The sequence below is a fragment of the Syngnathus scovelli genome, chromosome 2 (genome assembly GCF_024217435.2).
Source record: "Syngnathus scovelli strain Florida chromosome 2, RoL_Ssco_1.2, whole genome shotgun sequence".
NCBI lineage: Eukaryota > Metazoa > Chordata > Actinopteri > Syngnathiformes > Syngnathidae > Syngnathus > Syngnathus scovelli.
The window spans coordinates 7,333,055-7,352,719 of record NC_090848.1 but is presented as its reverse complement, the minus strand read 5'-3'; the positions used below and the strand labels follow the sequence as shown (position 1 = coordinate 7,352,719).

Genomic DNA, 19,665 nt, shown 5'->3' with positions numbered 1-19,665 from the left:
AAGCTACCAAAGAGTAAAACAAGTTACCATTTGACAAAGCCAAAGATGAGAAACATCGCACGCACAAAAAAAGACCTCAAACAAAGAATGAAAAGGGCCATGTGTCCAATCTTACCAGGAAGTAGGAGATGGCAATAGAATTTTGTGCCATAGTTCAATGAATTTCAAAGATAATGAGAAACACCAGAGAATTCAAGAAAGACATGGTAGCAAACGACAGAAATGGCAGATATGAACCCCTTTAGAAAGACGGATGTCACGGATGGAATGGAGCAGGGCGACCAAGTGCAGCTTGGACCAGGGTTTATTGAAGAAAACAAACTAACAGACTCACTTCACTGGTTTCTTTTCTATCAAACAAACTGTTTTAGGTTCATTACCTGACATGTTTCGGTGGTTTCTTCCGCCTTCATCAGAGTGTTTAACTCTGCCCTAGCAGAGGGCTCTGATGAAGCCTTCAACTCTGATGAAGGTGGAAGAAACCGCCGAAACATGTCAGGTAATGAACCTAAAACAATTTGTTTGATAGAAAAGAAACCAGTGAAGTGATTAAAAAAAGGAAAAACAAGATGAACTTAGTACAATTAAACTAACAGACTCGGCAAACTAACATGACTTAACAAAACAAGAGGACTGACCTACAGGGATGTGAAACAAAAGACGTGACCACAACAATGATCCGTCGGGGCGCGAGGGGCAGACAGGACTTAAATACACGACAGGTAACAAGAGGCAGATGAGACTGATCACACTAATCATGGGCACACAGGAGGGGAGGGGCGAGCACACACACAGAAACCATGACAACAGACACATAGTAAAACGGCTGGGGACGAGACATGACAGACTATTGTTGGTTCACTGTTTCAAAGTGTTTCTCTCACAGAACCTTTTGGAGAAAATCATAGAACCAGTCTGATTTGTTTTTCATATATAAATCTGATCTGACATGGAAAAAGGATTACTGACTGACTGGTTTGACCTCAGCATCTTCCGTAGCCATGTGAATCAAGCAGCACTGTGTGGTTTACTCACCGTGTGGTTTACTCACCGTGTGGTTGCAGTCTGTCGCCTGCAGGTCTTCATTTCACACCTCCGTGCGGTTGCACACTCTTCTTCTCAAACCCATTGGCTGCCAAAAGCTTTCTGCATGTTTAACGAACAATGGCCTTCTGTTTTATACTGAATGACTTCATGTTTAATTCTGCTCGGATGTGCAGCTGCAGCAGATGAATGTTTCTGTTTATGCTTCATTAAGCACCAAAATACAACAGAACATTGAAAGGAACCACTCACATCTTTGGTCCACACTCAGGGTCCATGCAGGAGGTTGTCAGCAACTGGCATGTTGGCATAATAGTCTGAGTGCTACTGATTCTGGAGAGCACAGGCGGATTACCTTGACGGGAGCAAAAAGAAGCTGAAATTTAACATTCACATCAAGGCGCTGGAAGCAGCACAACCATGAGAAACACTAAGAAACGTTGACAATAAGTGAATACAATTTCATGAAACCAATTTTGGAATTTTGGTTGTAAGCACTCTGCACCTGTTTTCCTCTGCCTGTAAATGTGCATGTGCACATAAGTAGTCTGTATTCTTGTGTTTATACTTAACTGTGCCCATCTCCGTGATGGGCAAACCTGCAGCACTGAGTTATTGCCAGAGAAGGCTGCGTCGCTGGCCAGTAAACTTTCCTTTAATTGCCTCACAACTGGAAACACATTTGCCGAGGAAACAAGGCCTTCACTGTGTGCGTGAGTTCATCTCAGCACACCTCGTATTTTCTGCATGCCGCTGCCCACCAGATTTGTGGTATTGACAATAAAACGCCGCCTGAGTAATTTAACCTGCAATCCCACTGTGCAGAGGCCCGGAACACACGCGCACACACTTTTAAACCTCAACATCAGGTTAAGACTTCAGAAATGTTGCTGGGGAGAGTAAATATTGTGCTTCTGTTTCTCTAGGTAAGAGCGATGCATGAGGAGCTGAGAAGCTGACTTACGAGCTGTTATGATCTGTTTTTTTCCCCCTATCTTCTACATTTTACCGAGTTTCTCTGTGTACTAGTAGAAAAAGTGCTCATCTTCGTTTGCATCGGCATGAGTAGATTATACTGCCCCCAGGTGGCCACGTTGGGCACATCACAAGGAGCGGTACAATGAATTGGATTGCAGCATTGAATTATACACAATCACACAATCTTTTAAGTTCTTTGCATTCTATTCTATGTTGTTATACTTTCATGAAGTACAATATTATTGCGTGACATTTTTCCTAATTAAAAAACAAAAACACCATTTAATGGCATTTCACAAGATGATTTGAGATATGGGTGTTTTTTGAGCGTGGTCACGGAGTTAATTAAAGTCATATCTTAAGGCACCACTATGGGATTCCAGAAAATCAAATAAAAGTTTTGTGTGTGTGTGTGTGTGTGTGCGAGTGTGTGTGTGCGTGCGTGCGCTTGCGCGTGTGTGTGTGTGTGTGTGTGTGTGTAATGACTGATCTGCTGTGGGTGCTGTTGCTGGTGGTTTTGCTGAGATGTAAAGCAGATGTGGAGAGTGCATGGATGCAGACTATTGAAGCCACTTGAGGAGAGCGATGCCTGTGCGTTGGATGCCGAGCGCCAGCATTGATTACAGCGCCAATGTAATTTCGTGTTGCACCAACCGCATTTGGCAAAGCGTGAATAAGTGGCTATGAGCTCATGCTTCATATGACCCCTAAATCATATAGGCCTCATAAAGCGGCTGCTGTTGGAGAACAGCGCTGTTATTTTGCTCATGTAGTTAGATCAAGTCTGTTAATACACGGCGACTGCTTAACATTTTCAATCTGTATTGAATTTCCGTTGATATAGAGATTAACGTGGAGGAATGATGATGTCAATTTGGTACTATGTCTTACAATGGCCGCTTTTGTTACAAGTCTAAAAATGATATGTAATTCAGTAACAAGACATATATATATTTCTTTTTTGCAAGACTTTTGCAACTTTAATTTGTGCGTTTGTCTTCATATGTGTACATATTGTGTTTTAATTGAGTTATAATTTAATGAATGAAGAAATTAATGAATGAAATATCTGTCTATTGAATTTCTTTGATTGTATTTATGATTAAAATGTTATACATTTATTTGTATTTAATTCTGTGGTTTTCTGCGTACCATGAGTTGTATGAGTACCACACTTAGCTTTGAGAATCAAAGTCCCTCATTTAAATGCGATATTTAGACTGTTTTTTTCATTGGAAGACAACAGCAAGTATTCTGATTTTATATTTATGAATGTCCGGAAGGTTTCTGGATTGTTTCCGTGTCACACTAGAGCAGCAACAGTTGCCAAGTCTTCGCAGTCAAGATGCCGCAGAGGCCACGAGGACTGAGCGAAGCACCTCACAGATATAACAGACGCACAACCTTCTCTTTGTTGTGCAGTCGACCTGCGTACGCTCCTATTTGAAGAGCAGCAGACACAGTAAACACTGGCACATACCTGATAACAACATGGTGATATGCTGGAGAACGTATGTGGACCAAGACAGATGAAGTGGTCACTGGTGTGTGTGTGTGTGCGTGCGTGTGTGTGTGTGTGTGTGCGCGCGCTCACTCTTAAATGCCATTCCATTCCCACACCTACATCTTTATGAGTTCATATCCTCCTGGTCCCATTGTGGAAACAAGGAGCTGTTTTCATGACAGGAAGAAACTTTTGACCTTTGCAAAAATCCCGTGGTTCAACCTTATTTTATTTCTTCCTGTGACAGTAGCTCGGCTCTTATTTTTGTGACAGCCTCGAATAGTAGCCTTCCATTACTCATCACGATCTCTCAACACTAATCGGCTCATTATTCCCGACTGATGTTCCGATTGTGGAGTCAGTGATGTTGGGATCATCCATCTCAAAAGGCCACACCACTGCCAATCGCTTGTTAAGAAGTACATTTAATTTGGCATTAACATAGTACTTGCTAAGTTACTGTACTCAAAGGAGCTCTACATGAAAAATGAGGATGTTCTGCTGTTAAAGTCCAACAAGAATCTCACTCCGTGAACAATGAAGGGTCATGGGAGGGTTAGGTCAACAATTTATGTGCCATTAACGCACAGGTTTAAACAAAAAACACTTTGGCTGCAGCAACTTATCAACAAAAGAACATTTTTGCAATATTTATTGAGTGACGAGTTGATGTGCTGTATTATTTAACTCCCATATTGGAATATTTTCCTTCACATCTGGACACCACATCCGTGTCATAGTGTAGGCCGCAACCTTGTTATTTCCTTATAAAATGTTTTCCAGAAAAGAAAACTTCACAAAGGAATCATTTCTTATGTGCTGGTACTGTCACAGCTTCTCGGATGTCAGAATGAATCTTCGGGAGGACGCGAGACGCGACCAGAAGCTCCACATATATGCTCTTGAAGTTTAAAAAGCTTAATCTGAGGAAATGAACAGCATCGGAGTCGACGGAATCCCATAATGTGGATGAAAGGATGTAAAGTCTCCAAAATCTTTTCAGTGGTTTATCCCCCAGTTGTGTTTTTAAGTGCTTTTATAAAATGCTTTGGGAAACTCACCCACTTATGTGATGTGCCCTTTTGATGTTGTGTTTTCCTTTCACGCTGACCTGTAAATGGAGAGTAAAGAGAGCAGGTTAAATGGAGCGCAACCCGCAGCCAGGTGAGAACGACCCGCTAAACCAACTGTGCAAACAAATAGGCCACTTCAGACACCTGCTTCTGACCCTCTCAGAGTTTGCTTTTTCCCCCTATTTTAAATCAGGCTTGGACTTCTTTTGCAATATCTTCAGCGTGTCCTCCATCAGTGGTTTAAAGTTTGGCTTTTTTGAATGACATGCTGTAGCTGTGAAAATGTAGATGCTCAAACAAATCTGTTGAATGTTTTATGGGGGGGATTTTGATGCATATAATTTTCTTTTTCAAAGTGATTTTCATTTACTTTCATTTGTCATTACTCGCATGTTCATATTTCAAATGATGTCACATTTTCAGAGCTCCCTGTCTTGCCACGGCATGTCTCTCTCTACTTGCTGCCACTGTGCACAAATGAAGCCAGATATCCTGGCAAAGACTAGCGCCATAATGAGACCATGACGTCAAGTGGAAACAGAGTCTTTACAGTCGTGATTGAGGAACTCAGCCGTGCAATCGAGCTCCTTCATGGGCCAATGAGCTTTGCTGAAAGTACACCTTAGTATATAGTCACTCAAAGATTAAAGCTGAAACTCAGGACAGATCTGTTTAAAATGTGCAAACTAAATTTGGGTTGAAACATAACCGCACTGATTAAAGATTATGATTATTACAGATAGATTTTTATAACTGGTTTCACAAAGGTTCAGTATTTCATGTGTTATGACATGCCTTTGCCTTTCTTTAATTTTTGGTTTATTCAAATCTGCTTTCCAACTGGTGTATTTAATTATTGAATTCTAAAACAAGAAGTACAGTTGCCCCGATTCAACCTCTGTTTATAACCCTAACTCGGATTAGGACTTCTGATGTCACTTAGCTCTATGATTTTTTTTTTTTTTTTGGTAGGCTACCATGTTTTTTGTTTATTTCAAACCCTTTGTTGTTGGGTATGGATAGAGGAACTTTCGTACATGCATTGATAAATGCATCACATTGTTGATCACAATTGTGACCGATGAGTTGCAATGGGCCATCACTAAAAGTTAAATATAGTAAATACAGAACTATGGGATAAAACATCAATTCCTCCTCCTATTGCTGGTGTGGTGAAGCCAAGCTGGACTTGGGGTGGGTTATGCAAATGAGGTCTGCCTGTCTGCCTTCCCCCTTCAGATGCTGCCTCTTGCGCACACCCACATTCATTCATGCATCGTGCCGTGTATAAGGAGGGCTGAGCCTCAACTGCAAGTCCCCCCCCCCCCCCCACACACACACGCACATGTGTGTGTGTGTGTGTGCATATATGTGTGTAGCTCAAACATTTTCTGGAGACACCCTCACTATCTCTCTCCTCTGCCCTCCTCCAGCACACCTTTGTGCTGTTCTCCCTCCTCCCTCTTGAGCCCCACAAGCCTCCTTCCTCCGCAATCCGTCCAATGTGTGCACGGTGGGGTTAGTGTACGAGCGGAAAGCGACACAGGCGAGATGCTGCTGGAGTGACATCTGTTTGGACTCCACGTCTCCTTAAGGGCGCACTGAAAAAGACTGCACAAAGTCTAAGGAACTTCAGCACAGCACCCCGAGGAGCCTAAAAAGCTCTTACTCGTCAGCCTTCATTCCTTCTACAACCAACCTTCTTTTCCAGACTGTGGGATTAATAGTAAGGCAAGCCAAAACAATGAACGTCAAGTTGCACCAGGTGCTCACGCCTGTCTGTCTCCTGGGAGTGTTAATCTTTGTAGTGGACAGCAAAGGAACTTTCTATGGAGGTCATGTCAATCCTTTTTATGGACACAGATACAACATGTTCAAGGCTGGACACACTCCAAACAAGCCTATGACCAGACACAAGTAAGTGCTCGCCTTTACACATAGGTGTCATTGTCATTCATCTTTACACGAGAACGTTGAGTATTTCTTCGCAAAAGTAGAGCTTTGTAATTTGTCCTTGAATTGATGCTCTTTTTTGCCCTCCTTTATTTTTTTGATACTTCATACCTAATACCAGATGAACTTGGGAGGGGGGAACAATATTTAAGAGCAACATTGGCAAAGAAAGCCCATGTTTTGGTCTTGCTGGCACATGAGCTGATGACATCTGAAGTGATTCTTCACTCTGCGTGTGTGTGTGCGTGTGTGTGTGTTAGGTGGGTGGGTGTCTGGGGAGACTCCATTAGATGGACTTCTTAAAGTACAGCTGAGCACCCCTGTGCCAGAAAGGAGGGGTGCAAGCAATCAATAGAAATATCAGGAGAGAGCAGATTACGAGTGTCCCTACAATAGTTGCCTTGCATCTTTTAAATGAGGTGACGAAAACTCATTCCTGTCACATGCCTTGTATTCCGGCCTGATGTGTTTTGGGCGGTTGCAGCACATGAGCAGAGAACCATTACGTCAATTTGAACGTCATGCAGTTGTGAGCTGGAACAGATCTGTGATATATGTTTTGCTGGATAGAGATAGCTTATGTTTGGCTTTGTTTTCCTCCCCCTTCCTGTCTCTTTTGCTTGGCTTCCCCTGAGAATGGTTATGGCTTTGGACAGCTCCTCAGCTACCTGCTGCTTCACTCAAACTGCCTTAAAATATTGCCTTGTGCACTCACCTCTTGCAAATTGGGACAATGCAGCATCCCTCAACCTGAAGTCAGCATTATGCATAGGTTTCATCCATGCCTTTCAGAACAAACCAAATTTCAACTTGGAGAAATCCATCCAGTATTGAAGTGCTAAACAACTTGCGGTCACCAAATATCACCAAATACATAATTATTCTCTATATGCTTTTAGCGTTTGAAGAATTTCCACCCATCCATGCAGCTATCAATCCATTTTCTTCTGCTTATCTGGTTAAGTCACTGAGCCAGTAATCTAAGCAGGGAAGCCTTACCTCTAGACTTTCCTCTTCCCAGCCACTTCATCCAGCTCCTCCAAGGACATCCATGAGGCAGCTGAGAGGTATAATCTCTCCAATGTCTTGGGTCTTCCTCACATTGGGATGTGCCCAGAACACCTCACCATGGAGGTGTCCATGAGACAATCCAACCAGATGCCAACGCCACCTCATCAAGAACCCCTTCCAGATGACCAAGCATCTGACCCCATCTCTAGGGGAGAGAAACCCAGTTCAGCATTGTTCTTTCAGTCACAACCCACAGATTGTGGTGAGGGTTGGAACATAGATCGATCAAGAAATCGAGAACTTGCCGTTTCAGCTCAGCTACTTCTTCGCCATGACAAATGCAGATTCGATGATGTCAGCAGAACCATATCTTCTTGGTGGAGTCCAAACGTCACTGGAAATGTTCGTCAAACAGTTGACAGACGATTGCCTGAAAAAAATCACCAAAACTGTGGGTGAACGTTTGGCCAACATTTGCAACCTTGAACAAACTGATGAGAATGTAGCATTCCCCAAAACACTCGCAACTGTTTCCTGCTCAAAGGGATCAGGACTCCAATATTAATTTACAGGCCCAACTCACTGAGGGCTGGCAAGTGTTACATTCTCGTCAGGGTACGTTCAAGGTCGCAAATCTTCGCTAAGTGGTCACAAGACAGATATTTGCCCGTACTTTTCTTGTCGTAAGGAACATGGACATGCTTGAAATTCCCACAATTACGAGATAAAAAAGTAGGATACCATTGTATATTCACCTCAAATTCACCTTAATTGGATAGTGTGCTCTCAACTCTCAGCCTGGCTCCTTTGTTGCCAGAGAGATGGCATTCCACATCCCAGGATCCTGGGATCAGACCTCAACAATTTCAAATAGAGCTATAATTTTAATATAGCGATTAGACTTATCATTATAATCATCTACAGCAGGAGTCATGAACTTTTTGAAGCTGTTTGGGTACTGATTGGCTCGCAGTCTGACACACACTTCCAAAATTAAAAAAATAATCAAATTCATTTTAATATTATTCTGTTACGACTTGACTTGTCTTGTGAAGACACTGATCATGTTCATGATTTTTGACAAAAAATAAGAAACAGAAAAGATCAATATGCAACACTTTATTTTTACATATCTCTTGTCAGTTTTTACCTTTTCAGATGATCACTTCCCCAACAATCCTCACAAAATGTCCCACCAGTGATAAGCCAATTTTAGAAAAGGCCTGCAGGCAACTCATGTGATCATTTGGAACTGACTACACGGTGTCCATGACCCCTGCACTAGAGCATAAAATAATATTACTCAACTCTGATCAAAATAGACTCATTAATTGAGCCTGCAAGGCTTACAATTTTTACCTTGTACCTTTTGACACTACCCACTTTTGATTGACAGACGAACCTAAATTTATAGATACTTTTTTTGATCTATAATAGTCAGTAATTGCTTGCCGTGAGGGTGACAATCCTGTACATGTGCTTGCAAGTCTAACTATAGCCGTTATAATAGAGGTGTTAACCCACCTTGACCATAGTTGGACCCGAGGGCACAACAGAATAACACCACCGCTAGAAATAAATCCGCTATGTTGCCCCTAATGGAAGGGATAGAGTATTAAAAAATAACCCGTGTCAAAGTGTATGGCAATGCAATTGTGTGCTAAAGTGTTGTGTGTTACTACTTGGTTACATTGTTCCATTAAAAGACCATGGTCACATATATTTAAATATGTCTGACCCTGTAAAGTTAAAAAAGATCATTACAGCCATTTACAGGAAGAGTGAGGCTAAGAAAAAAAAAAAAAAGTATGCAGCACATCCCGCTCATCTGTCATCATGACAACACACCAGCGGAGGACTAAATAAACAACAGGTGGAACATTGTCCCCTGCCTGGTTTGTGGGCTGTGCAGATCAATTAGGATTCCAGCAGATGCCACACACCAGAAATCTAGCCAAGGACTTCTCATTGATATATGGGACAGAGACCAGAGGGTAGAACTCGGGTGGGGTGGGGGGGAACAACACAAAGGTGGTTAAGGTCAAGGGTCATTGGTTGAAGATGTAAGTTTGGGTTGAGTGTCCACTGGAGAGCAAGAATGGAGTCAGTTTCCAGCTAGAGGTCACAAAGGCTGGTTAGTAAAATTCCCAGGTCACCTCACAGCTATATTTCATCAAATGTTCTGCTTTCACCACCCTCTGTGTTGATAACATCTTTAGAATTTGAATGAGCTTTGTGGTTAATTTACAACTGATGATGGACATGCTGTCATGCCCGTACGCCAACATGACACTAGATGATACTGATTCATCAATTTTTATTTCAAGCCACTGGGACAAATAGGCTATTTAAAGCAGCAAGAGTGTGGGAAAGTTGCCCATAGGCTGAGTTCCTACTAATGGCACATATGTTTCCTTTAAATATGAATCTGCGGATCATAGCTCAGCTTAACATAAATAAACAAGGGCTAAAGTGCAGATCTGTGCATTGCATTGATGTGGCCAGGAAAGTTTTTCTTACCTTTGAACGGAGCTGGGTGAATGTTTCCCCCTCCCTGCAGTTGTTAGGCTTAAGCTCCTCACCCGCTTACTGTATCTTTGAATTTAGTCTGTGACCGACATGAAAGAAGTGGCCAAGTTATTTATTTATCTGAAGCACTACGAGGCTAGTTTTACAAATACATGTGGGAAAGTGCAGATAAAAACAACTTTGAAAATGTCTGGCGCTGATTATTGTCTGAACTCACCGCTTCGTCGACTGCATCATTTTTGGCGCAAGCAATAGGTTACTTCCTATAAACAGGCAGTGAGACCCTCTGTCTTTCTATATTCTATATTTTTTTAAATGTAAAAGTTGAACAATAAACAAAGCATAGCAATTTGCATAACAATGAGCTACGCTAAACTAAGTAAGCAAATTGTTACAATATCTTTTTTTTTTTAAAGAAATTAACTGTATAGAATTGCTCATACAAGTATATCATACATATATTTTGTGCAATATTATAGTTTCAATCTCCAAAAGTTGTCCTGCTTGATTCAGGACCAAATGAAGAATTCAAAGCATGACATTCCACTGGTTTTGGTTACACTCCCACAGTCAACACAAAAGCAGTAATCCTCATTAGCAAGTCCAATTTGTAACCTCTTTTTTTTCTAGTAACACTGAGAAGTATTCTTACTCTAAGAAGATTATCTGCTTTGCCAAATGCCTGAGGATAATAAAGAAAAAAGTCAATGGTGTGTGGTTTAAGCATCATATGTTGTTGTAAAGTAGCAGAAAGCTCAAACAGAGAAAAGCTTTGCTGACTCATATCAAATGCAATTATGTAAACCAAACACCATATGGAAAAAAGAGGAAAATAAATATACACTGGACAACTTTGATGTCACAAAGTGTACAAACCGACCCTCGATCTTTATGAGCATGTAACCAAAAATGTAAGACACCCAAGTGACTTGAAGTGTAATCAGTTGACGAAATGATCCTCTTGGCCTTTAAACTGGGTGGGTGAAATGTGTTAACTCTAATCAAGAACCTCAAGAGTCAGCTCCTTATCAATTGTTTAAGGAACCATTAAAGATTTATTTAGTTTTCAATGCAGACCACTCCTGTCATAAAGCGTCAGGGTTCATTCACAGAGTCAAGAACCCTGCAGGTGAGAGGTGAGGCAATAAGGTGGGCTCTTTGGTGCCAAGCTGTCAAAACACAAAGAAAGGAGAAGCTCAGAGAACATCAGAAAAAAAAAAAAAAACTAGAGGACAAGAATATCTCAAGTCATCAGACGAGCAAAATGACAAACATTGGTAAAGTCGGGACAGTGTGCATGTGTCCCTAATCAAAACAGGATTGTCTGCAGATTTTTAGGAGGGACGACAGAAATGTGTGGAAAGGTGGGGCGGAGTTTGGAAGGTGGGTGGTTTGGGGGCATGCAGGGGGAGGAGGTCCAGCAGCAATATTTGCCAAAAACACTGCACGTGAAATTTCAAGATAGGAATTCAGCTCTCCCCATGGGAGCCAGCTTACAAGTGTAATGCTAGACTGGAAATATTTACAGTGGGATGGGGCTCGTGGTGCAAAAAAAAAAGACAAGTGACGAAGGACAATATTTTTGCGTAGGCCTCGGAGACGAGGGAAACCGGGAAGCGTGTTTCTCCTGGCGTGGCAGAGGGAGGCGAGGAGTGTTTTTTTGTTGATTGGAGTTGAAGCCAGTATGGCCTGCCATGGTTGGGAGGACAGTTTCATTCACTTGAGAATTACTTTTACCATGAGGTCAGTTGGGTGGTTCTGATAGCATGCGGACCTGGTGTTTTTAATATAATGACAGGTACAGGCACATTTCTACAATCGTGAAATGTTAAGTCTTGAAAACTTGTGTGCTGCTGTAAATGGGCAGACTTGAAGACTACAGTAGGGCCTTGAGTGACCCGATTTATGAAATCTTCAAGAAACAAACCGTAGCACAGAGTGAGACATCACCCTTGTGGCGACAAATGTTTGAATGAAAAGGGTGCACAACACAACATGTAGACAGATAATATAAAATACTCACGTGCATATATTATTTATCCTCAGTGAAAATCAACTCAGATTTGTGCAGTTTGCTGAGTCACAGTGCGGTGAGAACAGCAGCTCACTGTTGAGCTTTTTTTTAACTTTGTCTAATATAGTGGGAGCAAATAATGAATAAGATTTCCCCCCAAATAATTTGAGCAACTTTGTCACTTAAACAATTGCATAATAAATTGTGAAAAAGAAGTAGCTGCCAAATTCCAAAAGTCTAGTGACCCTTTTACATCTGACGGATTGTTCATCTGACGTGTTCCTTGAAAGACACAGTAAATTATCAATTACCTTCTTTCTGCTTTCCCCAAATGGATCTCTTGTGTGCTCAGTCACTACTGGCAAAGAGAGAAGTGGAATAAGATCCCGGTAGACAGTTTAGATCATTTCTAAACAGCAGCAGTTATTTTTAGTATTTATTAGGTGAACTGACAGCTTTTTTCTACAAGCGTCCTGACCTAACCCCCCCCCCTTCTTACGCATCACACTGCCAGACCCTGACAATAAATTGAGAGCTTCTCCATGCCTTAGTTTTTTACGCTTATCGAATAATCATATGCGGCCTCTCATTCTCATTTGTCACCCATGATCACAAACGCAAATGTCATATATACTTTCGAACAGCAGTCTCCTTGAGCTATATTAGTTTTGAACTCATGTATGAAAATAGCTCCCAGAGGAATTAGCTTATATCTGTCCTCATATACATCTAATCTTAGATCATTCCGGATAAGGGAGGTCATCTATTCTCCCTCTTCACCGAAGCAGACAAAATAAGCAGTTAGTTTGAGAACATTAAGAATGATTTGCTATTTGTAGAAATAAAGCATGTGTGTCCTGAGATATGAAAATACATTGTGTGCTTACACCTGTGTGTGCATGTGCAACTAATAAAAGTAGGATGTCTCTCTTTCTGCAAATGTTAGGGCAAGTCAAGTTTATTTAAACATCTCTAATCATAAAGTCCCCTCAAAGGGCTTCCCAAACCCAGAGTTGACAAAAATTCCTGGAGAGGGATCCCGCTTCCAGCATGATCAGGTTGTAAAGGCCTCTATACAAGACACAACAATAAAATACCACCCACAGATGCGAAACACTTTGACAGATGCGTGAAAACAGTCAAAGAGTAACACTTAGCATTTGCACATGTTGCGCCTGCTCCTAATCAGCGGTAAGCCCAGGGAGGTATTTTGTCAACCCGCAACCACACACACATACATCACGATGCTTCCTGTTGCTGTAAATCTACATGGACAGCTGACCTATTTGCATGGACATACTTCCGATGACTGTACTCCTGGCCATCACTATAAAATTGTGTTGAATGGGATCTTGCACAAGAAGGAGATTCCTAAGGCAGTGTCTTTGCATCATATAAAGCATTGTTTTGTCATTGATATGGGTCAATATCAGCTGTCCCTCCAGGCCCCCTTTTTCTGCACATGAGATAATTGAGGACACGCAAACACTGTCAGCACAGTTAGTGATTAGCAGGGAAAATTTCCTCGCAGATTGTAAAAGGCAATCCTGCCTGTTCACCCTCTTAACCTGTTAACTCAGAACATGTTGGGCCTGCTCGGCCCCCGTGTTCCTCTCTGCTCCTCCAAAAACACGGCCTTCCTGCTCTGTAACAGCTGCAGAGCAATATTAAGGGCCACATGTATTGCTAAATACTCCCCATTGACTGAGAGAAAGTGTTCACATGAGAGTCTCAAGATTGCAGAAAATAATTTCCGATGCTGCACAGAGGATCATTTTGGTGTTGGAATCGCTCTTCTGGCAATGACGAGGGAAGGAGAGAAGGTTTTCGGTCCAGCAGGATACAAAAACTATTGGAAGTACTTTACGGGTAATGACTCCGTGGTGGGACAAATCTAACTAGTCTAAGAGCTGAACTGTAGATGTACCTAGGAAGACATATTGTCATCACATAAAGCTGGAAAAGAAAAAAGACTTTTGGATGAATCGTATTATGGAATATTAAATTCCAATTTCCCTTTCCTCTCCCTGCAGAAACCACTGTGCCTATGTGGTCCAGAGGAACGTCACGTGCACGATGCAGGATGGAGTCGCCACATACGTCAAGGCTGAGTACACAATCAAATGCATCTGGGGGCAGAAGTGCCCTGTTATTATGTACGTTGACACGCAAATGTCCCTGTCAAAGAAAAATGTGCTGAGTAATATTACATCCATTACCTTACATGAAAGAGTGACAAAAAAGCTTGAGTTTGTACTGCATCAAGGCTGCCCTCTGGTGTCAAAAACCTATTCAGGCTGAGGAATATTGACTACTGTGCAGTTCACGGACTATTGAATGCTAGTCTCAATTGTATACAACTCGTCCCTTGTACAGTATCTCGCTCTCTCTCTCTCTCTCTCTCTCTCTCTCTCTCTCACACACTCTCTCTCGCTCTCGCACTGTCATCTAGAAAGTGGAAAATGTATTATATGTAGAAGATTTATATACTATATATCTAGTGCCCCGGTGTATATATATTCAAGATTCAAGATTCAAGAGTTTTTTATTCGCCATGTTTGAGCGTGCCAAACAAGGAATTTGACTTCGGTAAATCACAGCCTCTGTTCAACATTTAGGTGACTAACAACAACACTCAGGACATGTGAAGAACGAAAGATATTCTCAAACACCCCCTGATCTTAAACTCCCAAGAAGGCAAGGAAAAACTCAAAACTCCAGCTAGGGGAAATGAGAAACCTTGAGAAGAGACCACAGATGGGAGGGTCCCTCTTCTAGGATGACCAGGCTGCAATGGATGCAGAGAGGACACATAGTACAAACAGTGTAGACAAAAAAGGTGTGGCAAGCGGGATGTTATTGCACAGTAATGACTCTGAGACTCTAAGAGTGGTGTGAGTTCATCAGAGCGACAGCCTGGGGGAAGAAGCTGTCTCTGTGTCTGCTGGTTTTAGTGTACAGAGCTCTATAACGGCGTCCGGAGGGGAGTAGTTCAAACAGGCTGCAACCTGGGTGCGAAGGGTCTGTTGAGATGTTACTTGCACGTTTCCTGGTCCTGGACAGGTACAAGTCTTGGATAGATGGGAGGTTGATTCCAATTATCTTTTCTGCAGTCCTTATTGTCCGTTGCAGTCTGTGCTTGTCTTGTTTGGAGGCCGATCCAAACCAGACAGTGATGGAGGTGCAGAGGACAGACTGGATGATGGCAGTGTAGAAGGTCTTCAGCAGCTCCCGTGGCAGGTTGAACTTCTTGAGCTGTCTCAGGAAGTACAGCCTCTGCTGGGCCTTCTTCCGGACAGAGTCTATGTGGCCGGTCCATTTCAGGTCCCGAGAGATTGTGGTTCCCAGGAACTTGAAGGTGTCTGTGGAGAGAATAGTATTACTGCGGATAGTGAGGGGTGAAAGTGGTGAAGGAACTCGCCTGAAGTCCACTGTCATCTCCACGGTCTTGAGCGGGTTCAGGTCCAGGTGGTTTTGGCTGCACCAGTGGACCAGCCGCTCCACCTCCTGTCTGTACGCAGTCTCATCACCGTTCTGGATCAGCCCGATGAGAGTGGTGTCGTCTGCATACTTCAGGAGCTTCACGGAAGAGTCACTTGCGGAGAAATCGTTGGTGTAGAGGGAGAAGAGCAGTGGGGAGAGGACGCATCCCTGAGGGGCTCCAGTGTTGGTGGTCAGGGTGTCAGATGTGATGCTCCCCAGCCTCACACGCTGTCTCCTGTTGGTCAGGAAGCTGGTGATCCACTGACAGGTGGAGGCAGGCACCGCAAGCTGGATGAGCTTCTGTTGGAGGATGTCAGGAGCGATGGTGTTGAACGCCGATATATGTATATATGTATATATATATATATATATATATATATATATATATATATATACATATACATATATAATATATACATATATGTATATAAAATATAATATATATAGTGTTTGTAAATAATATACACCAGCATTGAATAAATTAGGAGGAAAAGCGGTATCTGACTCCGCATGCATATTGTTCGTGAGTAAGACTTTGCCCAAAATGGCTCATTTGTAATAACATTCTGTATCTCACAGGGGAAATTAAAGGAGTGGGTTTTCCCTCCCAAAAAGATGACTCACATCAGTGTGTGTGTGGGGGGATATGTGTGTGCAAGTGTGTGATGAGACAATATTGAATCCAAATCAAACGATCAAAAAGAAATTCAATCTTAACAAAAGGTAACACTAGCTTCCAATAAGGACTCTGGTTCAATCTCTTAGTCCTAAAGCCACATCATTTACATTACACTTCTGACTAATCTCTTGATCTCCCCCTTAATCCGTGTTTAATCCCACAGACAGTGACTACATCCTGTTATCTTTGCCATGCCCTTCTCGTCTTTCTGTCCTCCCCTGACTCGCCTGCAATAATTAGTTGAAACAAAGACTGAATTAGTAGTCTGAAACGACAAGACAACATAAATAATGCCTGAAGGTGAACTTGTTTCCCCTTTTAGGTACAGGACCTTCCACAAACCAACATACAAAGTGGGTTATAAAACGGTGACTGAGCTGGAGTGGAGATGTTGCCCCGGTTACTCTGGAGACAACTGTTATGATGGACCCACCTCACTGCCTGACGTGACACCTACTTTTAAGGGAGCAGCTTTGCCCCATCGCCCTGGGATTACGGGGGTTCCCCAGGGTCCTAGAGTCCCCGTTGACCAGAAACCTGGAGGAGCACAGCTGGAGCCAGGCAAACCTTATCCCGACCTACATGATCACAGACCAATACCCAATGGACAGCTGCCTGTCGGAAATGGAAAACCAAATATTGGTGAGAATGAATAAGGATTAAATAACGTTTGTGCTTTCACATCTGACCCACTTTCATCTACTGTTCTTTCATGAATGGAAATACAGGTAACAAATTTGGGATTTCTGGAGTGAGTGGCGAACGTTTGGACCACATGGAGGACGATCTACGGCGCCTCACTTTGGGTCTCAACACTCTCAATGGGGCGGTGGCCGGCCTCGAGGAGCGACTGCGCACGTCTCTTCGGGAAGACACCAACAAGATCCTGGTGTCGCTGCTGCCCGGCACGCCACGCAGGCCGGACTCGGCCATGGGATTTGGGTTGCTCCCAATAGGGACTCCGGGCGTATTGGGAGGGGAGGAAAGCTTCAATGGTTTTGGAGATCTTGCTGGGAGGGTGACAGAAGTCAAAGATGAGCTACGAGCCAAGACTCACATTTTAGAGGAGATTCAGGTTCGTGCCACGTGTTGAATAGTTTAACATTACTATACCTTTCCTCGATCTCATTGAAATGTATGCCTCTTTAGGGAATGGTCTTGGGCCATGACGGGCAGCTCAAGAGACTGCTGGAAGGAGCAAGAGGCAGGCCCATCCCTGGGCCCGGTTCAATTCACCTGGACAGCATCCTCCAGGACAAGCTGGCTGGGATCCAGGCTGAGATCCTGGATGGATTTGAACAGCGACTCTCTCGTCTTGAGAACCAGTGCGATGAGAAGATCGGGGCTGTGCAGAGACAGTGTCACAGGGAGCACATGGATGGCCAAGAGCAGATGCAGCAGTCCCTTGATGGGAGAGAAACTGGACTGAGGGCGGAGTTGGGCTCTTTGCAGGCTCAGATCCAAGGCCTAACGCTCACAGAGAGCTGCTGTGGACAGGTAATGAAAAAGAAATAATCACGTTCCAAATTAATGTTTGATATGAATGTCCTTGATTTTATGTGCAGGATGTCCACATACCTTACTGGAGTTACACCAGATAACGAAAGAATATATATACATTCCTTATTTGTTTTTTTGACAAGACAAAAATATTAGATGCAAATTCAAGAGGTTTTTGACAATCTAAACAGTGTTTGATCATTTCAGGTGAACAGCCTCTCTCAGCGTGTGCTGCTCCTGGAGGAGTCCGTTAAAGGTCTCACAGAATCACAGCGACAGCTTCAATCAGCACTCAGGGAGCAGAACATCCACGTAGAGACGTTGATTGAGACCCGCTTGGTGGACCTGGAAGGCCGCCTAAATTCTACGGTGAGTGAAGCGGATGGCGTGTCGAGGTTGCCCGGTGGCCTAGATGGCTTCAAGAACATGCTGGAGGACAAGTTGAAGACCCTGGAGGAAAGGGTGATTGTGGCTGTGGAGGAGCTGAGCAATGCCACGGCACCAGCGCTGTTGGAGGGCCAGGTGGTGCCACCACGGGAAACAGATATCGAGTCTGTGAGGAGAAGATTACATGGAAATCTGGATGGCATTGAAAAACGCCTAGTTGACCTGGAGCTCCTCTGCACCTCCTGCTCACCTTCTACTCCTCCAGCAGGGGGTGTCAGAGTTGGTGAAGTGGAGGAGGAGTGTGAGGACATGGAGAATAAGATGACCAATCGTCTGGACTTTCATTCAGACCAGCTGGACCGCCTGAACAGTACACTGAAGAACCTACTCTTGCGGATAGCCCAGGAAGAGGCAGGCCAGTCCGTCTATGGCGAGATCACCCTTCTGAAGGTCAACATCAACTCTGTGAACCGCACTCTCAAGGGACTAAAGGACTCGATTCGTTTGATAGCAAGTGAAGTGGGCCATGCCAATTCCACATGGGAAGAGCGGGAACAGCAGCTCGTCAATCAGGTGCAGGGAATCACCAAACTAGTGGGCCACCAAGCCTCTCTCCTTGGGGCCGGAGAGAGGCGTCTGGCCCAGCTGAAGGGAGAACTCGTGGCCTTGAAGAGACAGCTCACCGGCGGGCTTCAAGGCTGCCGGACCACGGCGAAAGAAGTTCAGAAGGAGGTGAAAGACGTTGATAGCAGAGTGAGCCATGTGGAGGGCCAGTGTAGAAGTTTAGGGGAGCTGGCTGAGCACTTGGAGAGGATCAGGGCAGAACTTGAGAGACACTCGGACTCCTACCTAGCTCAGGTGAACGGTGCGGTCGACGTCCATTCAGAGCAGCTTGCTGAGGTGAAAGGGGAAGTCAGAGACAATGTGCCAAAGCAGGGAGCAAACCCAACAGTAGACCAGTAGCATCTGAACCACAATGGCTTGAAAAGAATCAATGTTTTCTGCCTCTCCCCATACATGCAAAAATCGGAGCGGTGAGAGCAATTTTTTGTAAGCCTGCCACCGCAGTGCCTCCAGATGACCTGCTTATGAGAAGAAGCACACACATTTCCAACACATACCGATTTCTGTGGCGCTGAACCATGTTTTCATCTCCAGGGCATTTGGCTACAACGTTTCTCATCATTTTAACTTATATGAAGTGCATATTGTTAAAACTATTGTTATCATATGTTTGTATGAGACGTGTGAGAATGCTAAAAAAAATGGGCAACCTGGGACTAATAAGTTGCACCCAATATCGTCTGTGTTGACAATTGTGTGGTCTTTATATCAGTGTGGTTGCTATTTACATATCTGTAAACATCTGATTGTACACGTTAAAAATATCCATTTTTCCAGTTGTATGAATTTGTTTATGATTGCTTCAAGGCTTTAGTGAACTTCTGCATTGTACTATAAAGATGGGAGACAACTCATTATTGTCTGAGAAATAAAATCCCAAACTCCC

The 19,665-nt window shown here is 43.3% G+C and overlaps 1 protein-coding gene across 1 annotated transcript; it reads left to right on the top strand.

The window, feature by feature from the left end:
• Positions 1-5,965: 5,965 nt before the first annotated feature.
• LOC125988739 (EMILIN-3) lies at positions 5,966-19,665 on the top strand. Its single transcript, XM_049754349.2, has 6 exons — positions 5,966-6,516; positions 14,140-14,262; positions 16,591-16,910; positions 16,997-17,343; positions 17,418-17,765; positions 17,976-19,665. Exons 1-6 carry the CDS (start codon positions 6,344-6,346, stop codon positions 19,116-19,118), a joined length of 2,454 nt encoding a protein of 817 aa, XP_049610306.1. The 5' UTR covers positions 5,966-6,343; the 3' UTR covers positions 19,119-19,665.

Coding starts and splice junctions, on each gene's coding strand:
- LOC125988739 (XM_049754349.2), top strand. CDS start 6,344: ATGAACGTCAAGTTGCACCAGGTGCTCACGCCTGTCTGTCTCCTGGGA. Junction 17,344..17,417: donor ACATTTTAGAGGAGATTCAG/GTTCGTGCCACG, acceptor ATGCCTCTTTAG/GGAATGGTCTTGGGCCATGA. Junction 17,766..17,975: donor CAGAGAGCTGCTGTGGACAG/GTAATGAAAAAG, acceptor TGATCATTTCAG/GTGAACAGCCTCTCTCAGCG.